At 43.8% G+C, this 19,245-nt stretch overlaps 1 protein-coding gene across 1 annotated transcript; it reads right to left on the bottom strand.

The window, feature by feature from the left end:
* Positions 1-4,366: 4,366 nt before the first annotated feature.
* On the bottom strand, positions 4,367-17,879 carry LOC149341615 (protein unc-13 homolog B-like). Its single transcript, XM_089543715.1, has 5 exons — positions 17,766-17,879; positions 13,577-13,790; positions 12,607-12,705; positions 11,571-11,730; positions 4,367-8,215 (listed from the first exon to the last, which is right to left on the bottom strand). The coding sequence occupies exons 3-5, from the start codon at positions 12,644-12,646 to the stop codon at positions 7,924-7,926; spliced, it is 492 nt and encodes a 163-aa protein (XP_089399841.1). The 5' UTR covers positions 12,647-12,705; positions 13,577-13,790; positions 17,766-17,879; the 3' UTR covers positions 4,367-7,923.
* Positions 17,880-19,245: the final 1,366 nt, after the last annotated feature.

The following is a 19,245-nucleotide window of genomic DNA, read 5'->3' as shown; positions in this document are numbered from 1 at the left end:
AAAATGTTTTGCATACCTACCATACGGCCGCACTTTTCTTAAAGTATAACTTACTTCCAATTACTAAGCTTTTTGACTATCGTCTGAGCAAGTGTGTGAAAAACGAGGTGTTGAAGAATATATCTTTTCTATCCAAATTAGCTGGTTTTGAAAAACGAGATGCAATGTACAACACAAGAAAATTAGCACAATGGAACGTAAAAACATACATAACTTTCTATGGTAATCAAACATTAGAAAATAAACTACCACGACTTCTTAACAAACTCGCACAAAACGATATTGATCTCCAAAACACAACACGCCACAAACTGTTCGAGTATTTTTTACACTACACCTAACCTTTTTTTTCTGTGATTTGTTTACCTAATTCTTTCTTTCACCATCATTGTAAGTTTTCTTTCCAGCCAGGACAATGCTGTTGATTTTATGCTGACTACTGTAACCTGATAACAGCTCTGCTATATGTATTTTTTTCCTTTGTTATCTGTATTTCCTGTATTTTCTTTTTTTGTGTGTGTGTGTGTGAAAAAAAAACCACTGCATTGCTGTCAAAGTGGGGGCCCGTGGCCTTGTCAAGCTGTCAAACGGCAGCTTTTACTACGGGTCCCCGCCATCATCTGTACCATGGTGGCAAAATAAAATTTGAATTTGAACCCAACCTAACCCAACCCAACCCAACCTAACCTAACCTGACCTGACCCAACCCAACCTAACCCAACCTAACCCAACCTAACCTAACCCAACCTAACCTAACCTAACCTAACCCAACCTAACCCAACCTAACCTAATCTAACCTAACCCAACCTAACCTAACCCAACCCAACCTAACCTAACCCAACCTAACCCAACCTAACCTAACCCAACCTAACCTAACTTAACCCAACCCAACCTAACCCAACCTAACCTAACCAAACCTAACCTAACCCAACCCAACCTAACCTAACCCAACCTAACCTAACCCAACCTAACCTAACCCAACCTAACCTAACCCAACCTAACCTAACCCAACCTAACCCAACCCAACCTAACCTAACCTAACCCAACCTAACTTAACCCAACCTAACCTAACCCAACCTAACCCAACCTAACCTAACCTAACCTAACCCAACCTAACCTAACCCAACCTAACCTAACCTAACCCAACCTAACCTAACCCAACCTAACCTAACCCAACCCAACCTAACCTAACCTTACCTAACCTACGTGCCACGAAAAAGGCTGCCTGATTGGAGGAGCTTGCAGGCAAAGGTACCGCTCCAGATCGAAATATCGAAAATTGCTCTTGCTGAGCAAGGACGGTTAGCTCACCTAACCTAACTCAATCGCGGGGTTTGCTCACATAGGTTGTGGTGATGACTCCTCAAGGTTAAGTAGCCCACTTGCCTCCTAGGTGGGGATTTCGACACGATCCCCTTTATTATACTACACTGCTGTACTGAAAACACCCTCAGCCCTGTGATGGAAACGAACTCACGGCCAGCTCAGCGCCACCGGTTAATGTAGGACAATACTTTTCAACTCAAAATTTATTCATTTTTTTATTTATTTGTTGATATAACCCCCTTTTTGAACTCACGCTGGAGTGGGTGCAAGATAGGAAAATGTCAACAGTGGCTCGAATAGGAAGCGTGGCTGCTGTGACGCTCTTTGATCAACGACCACTGACCTGCGGTGCAAAGACACACCTTGGAGGTGGAGGTGTCTTGATCGCTGTTCTGGTCCTGAACCTGGAACTTCGGAACCGAACGTTACCCGCCCCGGCCACCATGCCAGACAGTCCGACTCAACCATCGCCGCCCATCCTTGCCACCGTCCTCTGTTCCGGGATGCAATGCCAGCGCGGCCCTTCTCCATTCAGTGGTACAGACGACTATGACGTTGACGACTGGCTCGCCTCATCCACTTAGAATCATACAATAATAATGCAATATAATACAATATAATAGCACTTACAATTGGTGGGGCGATTACGTCCAGTTGAGCAATGTCCTCTTCTACCTCACAGACGTTGCCAACCTATGGTTCCTAACCATGAAGACAACCTACCTGGTCCTCATTTAAGACGAGCTTCGCCGACGTTTTCGGCCGTCCTGCCGTGCAGAAACTCCGTGCTTCATCTCAGCTACCGGTGGAAACTCTCACGAGCGTTCACCAGAAAGGGATCCTCTAAAAGTCTTCATTTAAAATCTTCTTAAGAAATACAGCTACTGATTTTTGCAAATGACTAAAAAGAAAATGATTAAAAAAAGCTTTGTATTCGTGAAAATACAGTAATAGCATTGCTTTCAACTGCCAGCACTGACAGAGCCACAGCGCTCGACATGCTATAGCTTGCTTGAGTGAATGGGGGAGCGCGGCTATGTCAAGGCATCAGCAGAACTTTGTTTGATCGTTACCATAATCTACCTTTTACTAGAATTAAGGAAATTGAAATAATCACTCCTGCTGATGTTACAAACAAGATATAAAAAAAAGAGACTGCTGTTGCAAATTCACATAAAATGCTGAAATTTGGATTTTCCGTAATCATGGAAAACAACTGGTCGCCTTCAGGACCATTTAACTCGTACAGTTTGTGTTGAACTGGAGGCAATTACGTTTAAAGCTGCTTCCAACAAAACTAGATTCAAGTTCAAATTTGCGCCCATTTGGGATGAGTGCTTTAAAAGTAACCCTGCAAGTCGAAGTTTCCATTTGGAATTTAACAGACTAATTATGAACTGGACCAGTACATTTCCCAGCTGATAACAGTTAAACCAGTTGAATCCCTAGTCGACCTTCACTTGAAGGTGGAAACAGGGACGAATACAGGTTTGAACTCAATAAGTATAATCTCGTTACTACGAACCTCACATTAACGAATTTTTCATATTTACGAACTTTTTCAAAATCCCCGCCAAAATATCTATATTTTCAATGTAAAAATATTTCACTACTACGAATTTCAAAATACCGAACATTTCAGAATAACGAGCATAATTTATTTGCCCACCTATTATAAATGCACCTCATTATTACGAACTTACCCCGGAGAAGTGAGCCGACTCCCCGAGAGGCACACGCTAACTCTGCTAATCGCCAAGGGCAGGCATCCGATACAATCCAGTCCAATCCGAAGCCGCCTCGCAACCGGAAGTTGGCTCGTCTCTCCTCCTCCGTTTTTTTTTTTTTTTTCTCCCACGGTATGCCACGGCCGGTCTCGACGCGCGCGCTCTCTCCTCTCTCCTCAAGAGAGAGCGAGAGAGAGCGCGCGCGTCGAGACCGGCCGTGGGTGTGCATGTGACTAGACTACCTCCGCGCTTTTCTTTTTTTGTGTGCGGCCGCCGCGAACGCGAGGCCTAGTCATTTCTCGCCGCTGCGTGTTGACTGTGCTGACGATGAATTCTGCGGGCGCCAGCGTCAAGATGAAGCGACGGCAGTTCACGCTTAAGGAAACACATCATTTCGGAAGCGCCTAGTGCAGCGCTGTTAAACCTTCGGCTCGGACTCCCGACAGCCATAAATGTCCGCCAGGCTGCCGAAATGGTAACTGGGGTGTGGTGGAACGTAAAGGCCTCGACCATCAACAACTGCTGGAGGAAAGCTGGCCTGGTGAAATCGCCGCTTCACACAGAAGACTGCGATGACGCTGATAGCACGGATGACGACAGCGCAAAAGATGTGCGGACTGAAGTCACTGCGAAACTCTCTGTAGACTCTTCTGTAACTTTTGCCGACTACGCCGAGTCGGAAAATGCTGCCCCTGACTGTAGAAGACATCGTGAGCAGCGTTCGCGAGTATGGAGAGCGCGGCGAAGAAAATGAACTGGACGACGATGCCGACTCGCCGCCTGCAGACCAAGCGGCTGAACCTGTGTCTAGCGCGGAGGTTCTTGCATCCATAGGCAAACTTCGCACATTCATCGGACGTTGTAGCGATGTGCCTGATTCTGTGCTCCAAAAAGTTGACGTTGAAGAGTTCGTCCTGGGGCGCCTGTGTCGCACCCGCCAGAATCACGGATTTCTTCAAATAAACGAGCGCTGAACCTCTCGTTTGCGTTCCTGTTTGAAAATTACATAGCTTGTCGTGTGCCCTTCCTGAAGGTACAGTATTTTCATTGTCCAGTAATACTACTACCTTTTTTCGCGAGTCTTTCGTTATTACGATATTTCAAAATAACGAACGATTATTCGCGACCCCGCGAAGTTCGTTGTATCGAGATTTCACTGTATATCAACTTTATTAGTCTCCACTGAGCCCCATGGAAGATGCTTTCCAAGGGCACAACGACACCGTCGTATTATTGAACATCGCTCAACAGAGTTCAACAACGAGATTATCGCGAGAGGTCATTTTTTTTTTTCAGGTTCCAAAAAAGATCTGTACAGTTATTTTCACCTTTATTGTAAATCCACAAAAAGTTTTTTTTTTCCTTCCCATTTGACATATTTACAAAGAGCATGCACAGAGGAGTAAGATTCCATTCTCTGGTTGTTAGAAAAAGAGTTATTTCGAGGACCATGCTTAGATGTGTCTGTGTGTGTGTTTGTGTATTGGCATCACACTCTGCAATATTCATGCACGCACACGCAAAGAACCGTGGAAAGCACACGTGACCAGAGAGCAAGATAAAAAAAACACGCACAGGTGTGTAAGTGAACACGTCAAAGAGACTGCATTTTTTTTTGTCACTGTTAATGGGGCACGACAGGAGAAAGGTTGGTCAACACAGGGAGAAAAACATTTGCACTTGCAGTTCACAGATGCTAGGTAATGGGTTACAACCATTTAGTTGTGCCATCATGACCCTCCTAAGGCAAGACCCGCCAGTTTTTACAGGAGTCTCGGTAACAGTGGCAAACTGCTGACTCTTTTTTTTGCACCACCCAGGCAGCAGAATGATAGATGTGTTCATGGCTTGATGAACAGAAACAAGATATGCAGGAATGATGACAGAAGCCAGCAGTTTGTAAAAAAGGCAACAGACAAGAATCAACAACTGCAAGCTCTCAACATGACCATTTCTAAACTGAAACAGGATCAGCTGTCCACAAGCTCTTATGAACACAGAAGTGAGAATGCCTGCGTAGATATCTTGTGCCTTTTGAAGGCAAACAGGTAAAACAGTTTCAAACCTGTTTAAAGGAGAGGAGCTGGGGAGGGAGAGACTTGGTTACAGTGGACTGAGAGCAATGATCTTTCACAACCAAATGTTACAGGTAATGACTCGTGTCTGTGCCTGTGGCGAGTGGGGCCTGAGAAATCTCGGCTGTACAGACAGTCTCAGAGTTAGGGTTCCTGCTGCTGCCTATTAATTTTGCTGCCACAATCAAAGCTGCAAGGGTTTGATCTCAGTATCAGCAGGACACCTTACCTCAACAGTGTGAAGTACACATAATAGAGTCGATGCAACAGTGACTGCTTAAGCAAGTCGTGGTTACACACGAAGCCACAGGGAAAATGCAAAAAGCTACGATTTCTCACAAGTGGCGGTCCTGCACAAGCCACCCACTATTCCTCCTAGGCAATGGTCCACTACAAAGAACATCCAGTTTCTCAAGTCCAAACCAAGAAAGCAAACTAAAACAGTCCAAGCAAAACGTGAAGTCCCTCTTGCCACCACGCAGTAACCATCTCTGTGAAATCATCTTTGCATGGTGCACCATTTCCTCAAGGTTCCCACAGTCCACTCCAACAATGACTAGGCCTTTCATATGCAGCACTGGCACTATAATCTTTGTCACAAGTCTGTGCGCAGCATTGCTAATGATGTCATGTGACGAACTGCTCGCGGCAGTTGACGACAAACTAAGAAATGGCCATTTATTGCACTAAACTTAAGGCCACATCAACATTGCTGGTCGCTGGCGATGCTGCCATGCACGTGCTGCTGCTGCACTATTCTTGCAGCACCAAGGACACTCGCCCTTCCCATAGCTCCTTCAGTCAGAACACTCAATGAAAACAGAGAGGGAGGGGGTAACACAGACAGCGCTGAGGCCAACCCAAGGGCAGGCCTCCGGAAAGAATGTGTCACGATGCTATCGCAAGTTGAGCGTCACAACCATGGCGGCATTATTGTACACACCAAACCTCTGGTGCAAGACACCACAATGGTTTGATGCTGCTGCACAGCAATGGAATGGAAATGAATGACTGGAAGACAAACTAAAGTCACTGAATAGCCTTCAATGATTGCACAGATATGCCAACACCTCAAAAATAAAGTTGCAACTGTGCCTACTTCTGCTGTGAAATCTTTCCACGCCATTTTGGCTGAAGTCTGCTGCAGCCCGAAATGAACAATTCTAACATGCGCAGGAAGAAAAAGTACCAACTGCTACATTTCATTTCAAACTTTGATGGCAGTGTGGCCATATGGTGACCACTGATGGAGTTATGAAGTCATCACAGTACAGTCGGCAATGAGAACACTAGAATGCACATTAGCTAGGTGACATGCAAGTGAAGCTATGACCCAAGAACATTTAGATTTTTACAGACAGATGCAACTCTCATATGAAAAGAAAAAAGTAGTGTTGAAAGAAAAGCACTATGAAATCATGCACCTAAACGCTATGTTATTAATTGAAAGTTCATGAACTGCAGGTTGAGTTTCAGTTGAAATGCATGTTGGTTACAGTTAACTTAAAAAGACACCGTTCCAAAGCTACACAGTGACTCCAGTATGCCCTGTCACCAGACAGGCTATTTTCTGGTTTTTGACAAAGCAGACTAACTAGGTTTTAATCTAATTTGACCTTATTTGGTACTTGGTGCAGCACTGCACGGCCAAGATGATATTTTTACACATTCATTAATGCACCAGTGAATGTTACTAACCTTTAGTAATTGTGTTCAAACGCAATTACCGGAACTTGCCTCACGCATGGTCTCTGACAGTCACAGTTTCACTAACATCTGTTTATGTTTTGGTTGAATGTTCTAGGCAAAGATCATTAGTAAACAACTGAGGCTCTAAGCAGATGTGGCACTGCCTGAACAAAAATTGTTTGCCTTCACTTTCATGCTGTATGGGCGAGGGCTGTACAAAAACAGCAATGAGCCAGTTATGGTTTTCTCATTATCAAAGCCTAGCATAGTAACAGGATTACACCAATTTATACATATCCCAAACATAACACTCGCTGCAAGTTATTGCAAAAAAAAAAAAAAGTTCTTTCGTACCTCCATAACAGCACAGCTGTACGATTTAAAATACATTGTGCAGGACTTGACTATGACTTCTATGCTGTCCAGGCTGCTGTTTTTTGCTGCCCTCTGTAACATGAGCTCATTTGCAGCCTCTGAAGTGACCACAGACCCCTGCCACTGGCTGGGATCTAGCATCTTTATGTGTATCAGCTACATTTGAAACAACTAGTATAGGTCTGCCTATGTCCAGTGTGATGTGATGGAATACTTGAGTCCAAACTTCCAGCTCGAAAACATAACCAAGCATGACATAAGGCAATTCACAGAGCACACTATTTGGACAAGTAAACAATCACTCCACTTCCAAATACTCAATAGCGCACAGTTAAGTTCATGTACAATAAGCCTTTTCTCTATCACAGTTCGAACCCTAATCATTCGCCACTCAAGATATAGGCAGCACTGCACTAGCTGCATCGAATGTGTCTGAAACATACAATAGACCACTGATAACTTCAACGAAGTTTGCTTTAACCAACCGTGAGGCTCAAACAAACACAAATTATTTAGCTAGGAATCAGAACAATACATCGACCACAGCACAAGTTCAACCTCAATCATCAGTAGTCTACTGCAGCTCCACTGATTTCAACTACCAGTCCTGGTTGTTGTTCTTTCAACATGCTTTCCTTGCATAACTTGGCAATGTAAACATCACTTCCCACGGAGTTGCTTCCTCTAGGGCTCTCATCTCGCCATCACAGCACTGGCGCGGTTCAGTGTGATTAGCTCCGGGGAATGTTCTCGTCGGTGCGCATCTCTGACTTGAGGCGCACAAATTCCTTGGCAACCTCGTCGTTGGATCGCTGCGAGAGTATCCGCAGCACGGTCCAGCCCGTCTCATCCATGTGGATGCGCCTTCCAAGGGGCAGCCAGCAAGCGCAGCTGCCCTGCTCCATGATGTCCCGCAACTGCATCACGGCAACTCCTACTAGCCGGTCCTCCCGGGCAAAGCAGTAGTCCTTGACACAGATATGCAGTTCATACGACGATGGGCTCTCCTCGTTTCCCATCATGCTGCGAAAGGGGAGGTGGGGGGGGGGGGGAGGGGGGGGGGGGGGCACATTTGTGAGCTGCTGGTAGTGTTCCATCCATCCATCCATCACTCAGGCATCCATCCCTGAGTGACATTCACGTTTCAAACAGCCCCTGAGGACAACTCCATCCAATTTTTTCCTTAGGAAAATTCGATTGCTTGCCTTTGTGAGGCTCTGTTGATGTTTTTCCAACAGAAAAAGACACATTTATTACTCAGAAATCTGGCAACTAAAATCTAGTATTCTTTGCTACCACTCGATTCAAACTTGTGGACTCCATGGTCACTGTGCAGTCGTCATAGATATCTTTCAGTATTTTCACATAAGGCTCTTCTACACCCTGATTCTGCAATGCCTGCATGACTGCTAAGGTTTTTACTGAGTCAAATGCTTTCTTGTAATCTAAGAAGGCTATATATAGCAGAGGTTATATTCTGCGCATTTCTCTATCACCTGATTTATGTATGAATGTGGTCTATTGTCAAGTAGCCTTTAACCCCTTAACCGTTTTGGACGAGCTGGGCTCGTCCCTGCCAAGCTGTCCCCAAACTGTTTTGGACGAGTGTAGCTCGTCCTCGCTGAATAGGTTCTTCCCTTCAGCGTTTTGGACGATCAGCGCTCGTGCGTGGCTTAGATGGCTTTTTCGTCGACAGATGGCAGCACTGACCTGTTTGTTTCGTTTTCTTCTACCGCATAAACGTTTTTTTTTCGTATGGCAACCTGGGTTTTAAAAATGGCACCCGGCGGAGGCGACGCGTGTATTCCTGGCCCGTCTTCGCGGAAAATACGCTTTTCTTCGTCGTCATCTTCTTCAGACGATGGTGACTTAGACACCGAAGTGTACATTGTTTCAGGGAGCGAGGTTGACAGTGATGACGTTATGCTGAGCAGTTTTTCCGATGAAGAAGAGGAGAGCTCAGAAACGAACTTTGCGGGCGCGCGTCAGTAGATGAAGATCAATGCCAGTAGCATTCCAATGCAACCTCCTCAGTTTCCTTTTCTGGCAGTTCCTGGTAAGACGTTCACTGTAAGCTAGCCTGATGATGGTCATTCTTTAATTTTTATCGCTCATTACCAACCACAAGTTGGTTTTCTGTATTGTGAGGAATAATAAACTTCAATATGCTAATTTGACTTTGTGTTTGCTCCAAATATTTTTCAAAGATCGAATGCATGCTTTTTATTGCAATAATATTCGAAATCAGAAATAAAAAAAATAAGCAGTTTTGTTATGAAATTCGTTGGTACAAAAAACATGAAGGGGTTAAGAAAGCCTACCTGATCATTTGATTTATTGAAGTCTAAGGGTGTGCTCACTCTATTAGCGATTACATCATTAAATTCCTTGTACGCAACGGACAGTAAGCTGATCAGTCTGCAATTTTTCAAGTCCTTGACGTCACCTTTCTTATGAATTAATATAACGTTAGCGTTCTTCAAAGCTCCTGGTATGCTCGAGGTCATAAGGCATTGTGTATACAGAGTGGCTAGTTTTTCTTGCACAATCTCCCCTCCGTTCTTCAATAGATCTGCTGTTACCTGATCATCACCAGCTGCTTTCCCCCTTTGCATTGCTTCTAAGGCTTTCTTTACTTCCTCATTTGTTACTGGTGGGATGTCCCATTGCTGTGCACTACCGTCTCTCTCATTAACGTTCCGATTACATTGGCTACTGTATAGATTTGTGTAGAACTATTCGGCTCCTTTAACTATCTTATCCATAATGCCAATGACATTGCCCACTTTGTCTTTTAATACATACATCTGGCTTACCTATGCGCAGTTTCCTCTTCACGCTTTTTGGCTACCTCCTTCTTTTAGAGTGTGCTCGAATCTCTCCATATTAAACTTCCTTAAGACGGCTTAACTTGCGCTTATTTATTAACTTTGATAGCTCTGCCAGTTCTGTTGTGTCTGTAAGGTTAGATGCTTTCATGCTCTGGTGTTTCTTAATCAGCTCTTTTGTCTCCTGAGATAGCTTGCCAGTACCCTGTCGAACCATCCTACCGCCTACTTGTGCGTTGCACTTCGTAATGATAGCTGTGAGTCTACCATTCATTGCTTGAACATTAACGTCGTCTTCGTCCGTTAAAGCCGAATATCTGTTCTGCTTACTGCTAACTCGTTAATGGGCTTCTGCTTCACTAGTTTCTTCCACTCTCTCTTGAAGTCTAAGCTAATTCGAGACCTTACCATTCTGCGGTCACTACAACGCACCTTTTTGGGTGCCTCCACATACTGCACGATGCCAGGGTGAGTGCATAAAATGAAGCCTGTTTCATTTTTAGTCTCACCATCAGGGCTCTTCCACGTCCACTTCCTGTTCTCTCATTTGTGAAAGAAGGTAATCATGATCCATCAATTACTTCTCTCTGCAAACGCTACTAATAACTCCTCCCCGCTATTCCTAGAGCCTATGTGCTGCTTGGTCTCCAACCAGCTTCTAGCCTACCTTCGCATTGAAGTCACCCATCAGTACAGTGTATTGTGATTTTACTTTGTTCAAAGCCGATTCCACGCTGAGACAAACAAGAGCCAACATTAATAATAGATTTAACCTACTGCCATGTCACAACACTTATGGTCAAAGGCTATTAGAATACAATGGTGATCAAAAATGGAATGAAGTTCCTGATGACACCAAACTCAAAGATAATTTTTCGGCGTTATAGAAAATAATTTTTCTTGTCTGTCCAGAACTGTGGGTCTAAATATATGTTTGTTTGGTTTTGTGCATTTGTAAACTTTCTTTTTCTCTTGTCTCTTGTGCTCGCCATATTTTTTCCTTTTTCTTTTTTTCAGAATATTTCTGCGCTTTACATGTTTGAAATGTTGTGATTGTAGTATTTAATGCCTTTCTGTACTTGCTGTTTGAATGTCTGCCATTTCTATTGGGAACATCTTTCATTTCACAAAACAGAAAAGAGAGAGAGAGAAGCTTTCAATGATCTGGTCATCATGGCTCGATGTAGGTGCATAGGTCTGCACCACCTCCAGCTTGTGCCTTTTATTAAGCCAAATTCATTAATTTCCATATGAAGAGTGCTGGAATTGGTGAGGCCTCAGAACACATAGACTAAGTGCTTTTTGTTCAATGAAAATAAGTACCTTTCCTGCTTATTCCAGTAAAATTAGTCAGCTTGCATCTAGTAAAATTCTGTTTGCTTAACGCCATGTTCACAACAGTTTCGTAAGCTGGCTGTAGCAAAGGCTTGCGGTGTCCTCTAAGGACCCAGACACGATGGACATTCTCGATAAAGGTTATTTCTCTCTTTCTTGTCATATCATCTGCAGGCAGTGTATTTTTGTTATCACAAATTTCAGAATGTACTCACAAGTGGAAGGTCTCGTTGTATTTGGGGGACCAGTTATTGTTCTTTGACTTTGTGGCATGTTTTCGCCGCCTCTCGCTTAAGTTGGGCCCAATGATATTCACTTCCACAAAAGGACGGAACATGCTTGTGTTGGGCCACTTGATGTCATTGGCAGCAACCACTGGTACACAGGGAAGAGAAGCACACCCAGCAACACATCATCAGTACCTACCCTAATGGAAGCTCCAAGTATCAAGTATTATGCCGAGTACAAAATCCCCTTCAATCCCCATTCACTAAAATAAATAAAAAGTGATGAGCTGCCCTGTGTCACTACAGAGGCAGCTTATGCCTGTCCCTAAGAAGACAAGGGTGTTAAAAAGTAAGAAAGCCCTGAGCAAGAACTTGCTAGCCTCCTTTTCTTTAATTAGTCAACAGTTATATAAAAATGTTATTACAGCTCATTTTTATTACTGAATAAAGGTTTCAAAAAGAGTCAGTTAAAGTATAAGTGGCTTTATTAGCAACTGATGGCAAAATATGCATTATGGTGCTATCTAGTTGAGTAAAATTAAGCATTTTTGGCTAAGTAAGTCTACATTCTGTAGTGCACCGGTGGCAATTTCACAGTAATTTACGGCAAAAAACAGCATATACAGTTGAACCTTGTTAAAACAAAGTTGAAAGAGCCCGACAATTACTTTGTTACAGCTGCAGATTCCTTATAGCCTGTGTGAGCTTCGAAGGGGAATGCTCACTGCTTCGTTGTATCCATTATTCCGCATAAACCTTTCTTTATAACGAGGTTGGACTGTATTTATTTTTTTGCCTTTACCTTTTCAGCCATAAAGGTTAGAAAAAACATTAAAAGAAGATCCAAAGCCAAGAATACATCAAGTGTCAAGTGAACAGACTAAAAATCAACACCTTTTTGAAAATGAAAGGAAGACCATGATGATTACATAACTGAAATTCAGAATGTGGACACTCAGAATGCCTAACTCTTCTGGAAATGTGACATAACTCAAGGTTAATACAACAGTTGCATATGTAATACCTTTTACGGTGATCTTGTGCTCTGCTGTGCCTGGATGCATGAATAGATCAACCTGCACTGATACTTCACCGACACTGCCTTCTTCAGCACTTGGTTGGTCTGCAACAAACACAGTTGACAGACTCAAACTCAGGCTATGTCAGTTAGACTAAGTAGTTCTTCCACAACACAACTTTTTTTGCTTGGGCAGTGCAGATGATGGGCTTGTAACATGGTGTCACTTGCACCATATGGGCCTGCATATTGCACTGTTCAATGCAAATTGTAAATTGTGGTGTTTAACTTCCTGAAGCGACACATGGGCTCTGAGAGATGCCGTAGTGGAAGGCTCCAGATTAATTTAGACCACCTGGGGTTCTTTAATGCATGCTGACTTGGCCCAGCACCTGGGTGCTTTTGTGTTTCACCTCCATTGAAACGCAGCCATTGCGGCCGGGTGATACAGGCAGAGTGCTTAAAATGTACAAACAAATGCCAAACATATATAGTTCCCAAGAAATTATACATTGGCAAACAGCTACTATTAGTAGGAGGATGCATTAACTGCTGAACTGCAAAGCACAGTGCTATTAACTAAAAACACAAAACCCTGAATTGTCAATGAATGGCTTGTCCAGGGAACCACTATCTAGGGTCATCTCGCCTCTGGTCAAAGCTCTGATACAGAAGAACAAAGGTGGTTTAAAAAAAGCACAACTGTAACAGACTGATTAGGTGCTCCTAGAACTGTGATTATTGCTTTTAAGAGAGACTGCATCAGTAGTAAGCAAAGAGTCAGCAGAAAAGAAAGCATTGCATGGGCCTTACAGCAATGTTTGACCTGTGAATTGATCGTAGCTGTCCTTCAAAGACCAAGGTCTCCCAGCTTGTTTTACAGTCTTCATAAACTCCAAGACCAAATGAGCATAAAAAGACTGCCTCAGAAGTTTTGCTTGAAAGCACTGCAGGGAAGGGTTGATGTGGAACTAACCTTGCTTGGTCTGTGTGGAGACAAAGGTCTTGATGAGTGTGTCGGTAGTCTGGGTGTATAGGGAGAGTGCATATCGAAGGCTCTGCAGCTCGGGGCTCTTGTCCAAGAATGTCTTCTTGAGGCCATTGCCGCCCGCATGGAAGTACTGCTTGATGGTGTCGAGTGCCACGTCCAGAACAGCACACTGCTTAGGTGTGAGGTTCTTCTCCACCTCCTGCACAAACACATCAGCACGGTAAGTGCACACCTCTACTGCTTGAATATCTGTTAGAATTTCCAGGACCCATGACAAACAACAACAAAAAAAATTATAGCAGGAAGATTACGACACTCAGCGATAAGTTAAAGCAGTGGAGCTGCTGTGGGCGATTTCTGCGAGTGAATGGTGAAGTTACTTTGCAGATATCCATATAGGTGTCATTCTGCAAGATCGTGTCTTCACCGTCACTGTCAGTGCTGTCCTTGCAAGTTGGCTTGAACACAGTGACCTATTTCATGCTACCACATGCTAACATCATCAAGGGACTGTTTATGTTTCGCCTTCTAAACTCTTTCCCACCTACCTCTGTAAACCCATAACCTCACCTCCTTTATTTGAGAGCCCAGCATCAGCACACGGAGTGCTTTTATATTCAGTTTCACATCTCCTTATCCTCGCAATAAACATTAAATATGGTAAACTGCAAATGGCCCTTCACAAGAAACTCACTGACAGCTCAACAAAAATTATGTTGTCAATGGGGAATATATGCTGACTGGTAAGAGGTCTGCAGCAAACATCTAGAGACGACAGCAGTTACCTTAGCCATCTTGGCAGCCGCAAAACAATTTTAGCTACAAGGAATTATCCACAAAGTCGCATATTATTAAAGCTTACAAAATCCTCACCACATTAGAAAGAATTTCAGAACTGACTGGTGAACGAAACCCATGAATGAGACAGCCTCTCTCTTTCATAACAAAACAAACTAATCTTTGTCTAAACAAAAGAATACTCTGTGCAAGTACCATCTAATTTTAGCTAGCAAATACCAATTGAGGAAAGCTTTCAGGAGACACCAAGACCATAATCTTAAGCACCACTAACCTTAATGGTTCATTAATATGTGCTAAAGAATTCAAAACACATAAAGCTCATATATCACAGCCTGGTCTTGTTTATTATGTAAAACCTACGAATCACACTTCAAAGTACAGTCAGTAGCTACATTCATAAGTTGTTTTTTGAAAATACCATAATGAAACCTACATGATGGAATGTTCTCTTTTCTCAGTGTGTGAGTAAAACTCTACACTTCTCATCCCTCCTTCCTGTATTTAGCATTTAATCTCAGGATTTCTGGTCACTTCCTCCAGTTTTCCTTTCTACCCCCACATTCAGCTGCTGAGCTTTACCTTTAAATTACCCTCAACCCTACTCTCCCAGTACACAATCCTCCTCTCCTAGTCATCTTCCTTCCACTCTCAACCACAATGCTTTTACTATTGACACTGTATTCCAAGAGAAGGCAAGTGTAGCAGTGGGACACAGACAGTTAGGCGTAGGGTGGCCACAGCTGGCACAGGACAGGGTTAATTGGGGACAGGGGAGAGGGCGTTGCCCTGCAGGGGGAGTAGTCAGGCTGATGATGATACGCAATGCCTTATGACCTTGAGCACACCGGAAGCTTGGAAGAATGCTAATATCATTGTAATCCATAACAAAGGGGACGACAAGGACTTGAAAAATTACAGACCGATCAGCTTACTGTCCGTTGCCAACAAAGTATTTGCTATAGTAATCACAAATAGTCAGATCAACCTTAATAAAGGGTTTCAGGCAGGGAGACATGATCTCGCCATTGCCATTCCACGCCTGTTTACAGGAGGTATTTAAAGGCTTGGATTGGGAACAGTTGGAGATAAGGGTTAATGGAGAATATCTTAGTAATCTGCAATTCACTGACAGCATTGCCTAGCTAAGTCACTCAGGGGATTAACTGGTCTTACAATGAATATGCGAAAACCAAAGTAATGTTCAACAGTCTCGGAAGGGAACAGTAGTTTACAATTGGTAGCGAGGCGCTGGAACTGGCAAGGGAATACGTCTACTTAGGGCAGGTAGTGACCGCCGATCTGGATCACGAGAGTGCAATAACTAGAATAAGAATGGGGTGAAGCACACTTGGCAGGTTCCCTCAGGTAATGAGTAGCCGTTTATCATTATTTCTGAAGAGAAAAGTATACAGCTGATGCATCTTACCAGTACTCATGAACGAAGAGGGTTCAGCTGAACCTTCTTCGCTCAGCTGAAGCTGCTTTAAAGCCTGCGTTTACACCATGCTCAACACTACAAAAAGTTTAAGATGGTAGTTATAAACAGAATCTCTAATTAGCAGTGAGATCAATCTTAAGGAACTCGAAACAGACTGTTTTAGTGCTGAGCACAGCTCAGCATTGGTAACGACATGTTGCAAAACTACGCCTAAACAGTGTTCTTTTGTCAACTTAGAAGAAAAGAATATTCAAAGGAACACTAATGACAAATTAAAGGTGGCCTATGCTTATGATTACAAATTTCTATCAACAGAGGGGCTGCTTTCACAAATAGGTAACATGGCCAACTGCCAGGTCAGTGAACAAGCGCAATGGGTTTAGGCTGACCTGCAGACTTAAGTGTACGAAAAACTGGCAAATAAACTGTACTGCCAAACTGTATTGTATTATTGTAAAAAAAAAAAAAAACTGGAGCAATCGTAAGCTAGAAAAGAGTGAAAAATGAATGACAGCTGCTGCCACCACCTGCAGATTCCACAAGTAAATGGTGGTGATGTCAAGGGAGACATTTTGTTGACTACAACAGAAAACGAAAGGTTACATGTCTGAATATAAAAGCAAGTTTTGCCTTGCAGTCACAAGAGTATGGTTATTACACAAGGATAATAAAAATTAAGCTTGGCAAATTAAACGAAGCAAATCTACAACCTTAGTTGTCATTGTCAACCTAACCCAACCCAACCTAACCTAACCTAACCCAACCTAACCCAACTCAACACAACCTAACCTAACCTAACCTAACCTAACCCAACCTAACCCAACCCAACCCAACCTAACCTAACCTAACCTAACCCAACCTAACCCAACCTAACCTAACCTAACCTAACCTAACCTAACCCAACCTAACCCAACCCAACCCAACCTAACCTAACCCAACCTAACCTAACCTAACCCAACCCAACCTAACCTAACCTAACCCAACCTAACCCAACCCAACCTAACCTAACCCAACCTAACCTAACCCAACCTAACCCAACCCAACCTAACCTAACCCAACCTAACCTAACCTAACCTAACCCAACCCAACCTAACCTAACCCAACTCAACCTAACCCAACCTAACCCAACCTAACCCAACCTAACCTAACCTAACCCTACCCAACCCAACCCAACCCAACCTAACCTAACCTAACCCAACCCAACCCAACCTAACCTAACCCAACCTAACCCAACCTAACCTAACCCAACCCAACCTAACCCAACCTAACCTAACCCAACCTAACCTAACCTAACCTAAGCTAACCTAATCCAACCCAACCTAACCTAACCTAACCTAACCCAACCTAACCTAACCCAACCTAACCCAACCCAACCTAACCTAACCCAACCTAACCTAACCCAACCTAACCTAACCCAACCTAACCCAACCTAACCCAACCCAGCCTAACCCAACCTAACCTAACCCAACCCAACCTAACCTTACCTAACCCAACCCAACCTAACCTAACCCAATGTAACCTAACCTAACCTAACCTAACCTAACCTAACCTAACCTATTCTAACCCAACCTAACCTAACCTAACCTAACCCAACCTAACCCAACCCAACCCAACCCAACCTAACCTAACCTAACCTAATCTAACCTAACCTAACCCAACCTAACCCAACCTAACCCAACCCAACCTAACCTAACCTAACCTAACCTAACCCAACCTAACCTAACCTAACCTAACCCAACCTAACCTAACCCAACTTTGGCAGCAGCAGTGTTCGGAAGAGCGTTTGCCTAAATGCTCCTGCATACTGTTACAGATAACCCTGGATCCTAGGACGACACCACAATAAGCCGAGAAGCGCACGTTTTCTGAGGCTGCATTTCGACCCCGGTTATCAACTAAGAGTTATCAAGGAAGGACGTCACCGGCTGGCATCACCTGGCGTGGCGCTTGTATCGACGCATCTGCTATAAAGCTGCGGCATCACATCCAAGACGGCACTTTGGCAGCAGCAGTGTTCGGAAGAGCGTTTGCCTAAATGCTCCTGCATACTGTTACAGATAACCCTGGATCCTAGGACGACACCACAATAAGCCGAGAAGCGCACGTTTTCTGAGGCTGCATTTCGACCCCGGTTATCAACTAAGAGTTATCAAGGAAGGACGTCACCGGCTGGCATCACCTGGAGTGGCGCTTGCATCGACGCATCTGCTATAAAGCTGCGGCATCGCATCCAAGACGGCACTTTGGCAGCAGCAGTGTTCGGAAGAGCGTTTGCCTAAATGCTCCAGCATACTTTTACAGGTTAGTGGCTTTTTTTGGGGGAGTGTTATTGTGTTGCTGCCACTGCTGCTGCCAAAGGAGCGAACCTTGTTTCTGTCAGTATGGAGTGTGTTGAGTGTGAACAAGAAATCTTGGATCCCAAAGAGAGTATATCTTGCATGACATGTAAGCTTTCGTACCATGTAGGAAGCTGCGCAGGAGTGTCGGAGGCAACAATAAAATCTAAGAAATCAACCTACCAGAAATGGAAATGCCCGAAATGTAGGGTACAAATGTCACATGTTAACCAGGATGAGAAAGAAAAAGCACCGTTGACCGTAGAAGATATGTTGGTCGTACTTCAGGATATTAACCGAAAACTTGATGTTTTGTTGCCACTGAAAGAAACTGTCGATGGAATTGAGCAATCGGTGCAGTTTATGTCCGAACAGATGACAGACCTGATGACGCGCACAGAACAAAATGAGCGAGATATTAAAGCAATCCAGACTAGGCTCGCAAAAACGGAAATGAACAAAGAGCAGCTTGAATCGCTCAGTGTCCAACTTGATGACCTCGAATGGCGCAACCGGAAACTGAACTTAGAAATTCATGGTGTACCACAAACGGAAGGCGAAAATCTTTTGTCAAAACTTAACGCTCTCGCCAGTGAAAGTGAATTGCCCCAGCTATCAGAACACGACATCACGGCAATTTATCGATTGCCGGCAAAGCGTGACAAAGTGCCTGGCATCATCTGCCGTTTCACGAGACAGAGCATGAGGGACAAATGGTGGGCTAGCAGGCGGGAGTTGACAACTGCGGATGCCAATGTTCACATGTCGGAAAACCTGACCAGGCGAAATCGAGAACTGCTGAGGGAAGTGAAAGAATGGGCGAAAACAAATCAGTACAAGTATGTCTGGCACAGCAACGGTAAGATTCTGATAAGAAAGACTGATGGCGCGTCAGCAATGCTAGTGCAGCATTCTTGCGACCTTGGCAAGCTGCAATAAGAAGGGAGAATTGATTTTGAATTTTTATTTTGTTTCCTGCCAAAAATGCAGACTGTAACAGAAAAGAATTATCTACTCCCAGAGAACTTCAAAGATTACCTTGGCCCGGTTTTCCAGACGTCATTCAAATGTCTTCATAT

This window comes from Amblyomma mixtum, chromosome 5, assembly GCF_055824585.1.
Source record: "Amblyomma mixtum isolate Tamu chromosome 5, ASM5582458v1, whole genome shotgun sequence".
NCBI classification, from domain to species: domain Eukaryota; kingdom Metazoa; phylum Arthropoda; class Arachnida; order Ixodida; family Ixodidae; genus Amblyomma; species Amblyomma mixtum.
The sequence above is the reverse complement of the archived record's forward strand: the minus strand, read 5'-3'. Positions and strand labels throughout refer to the sequence as shown.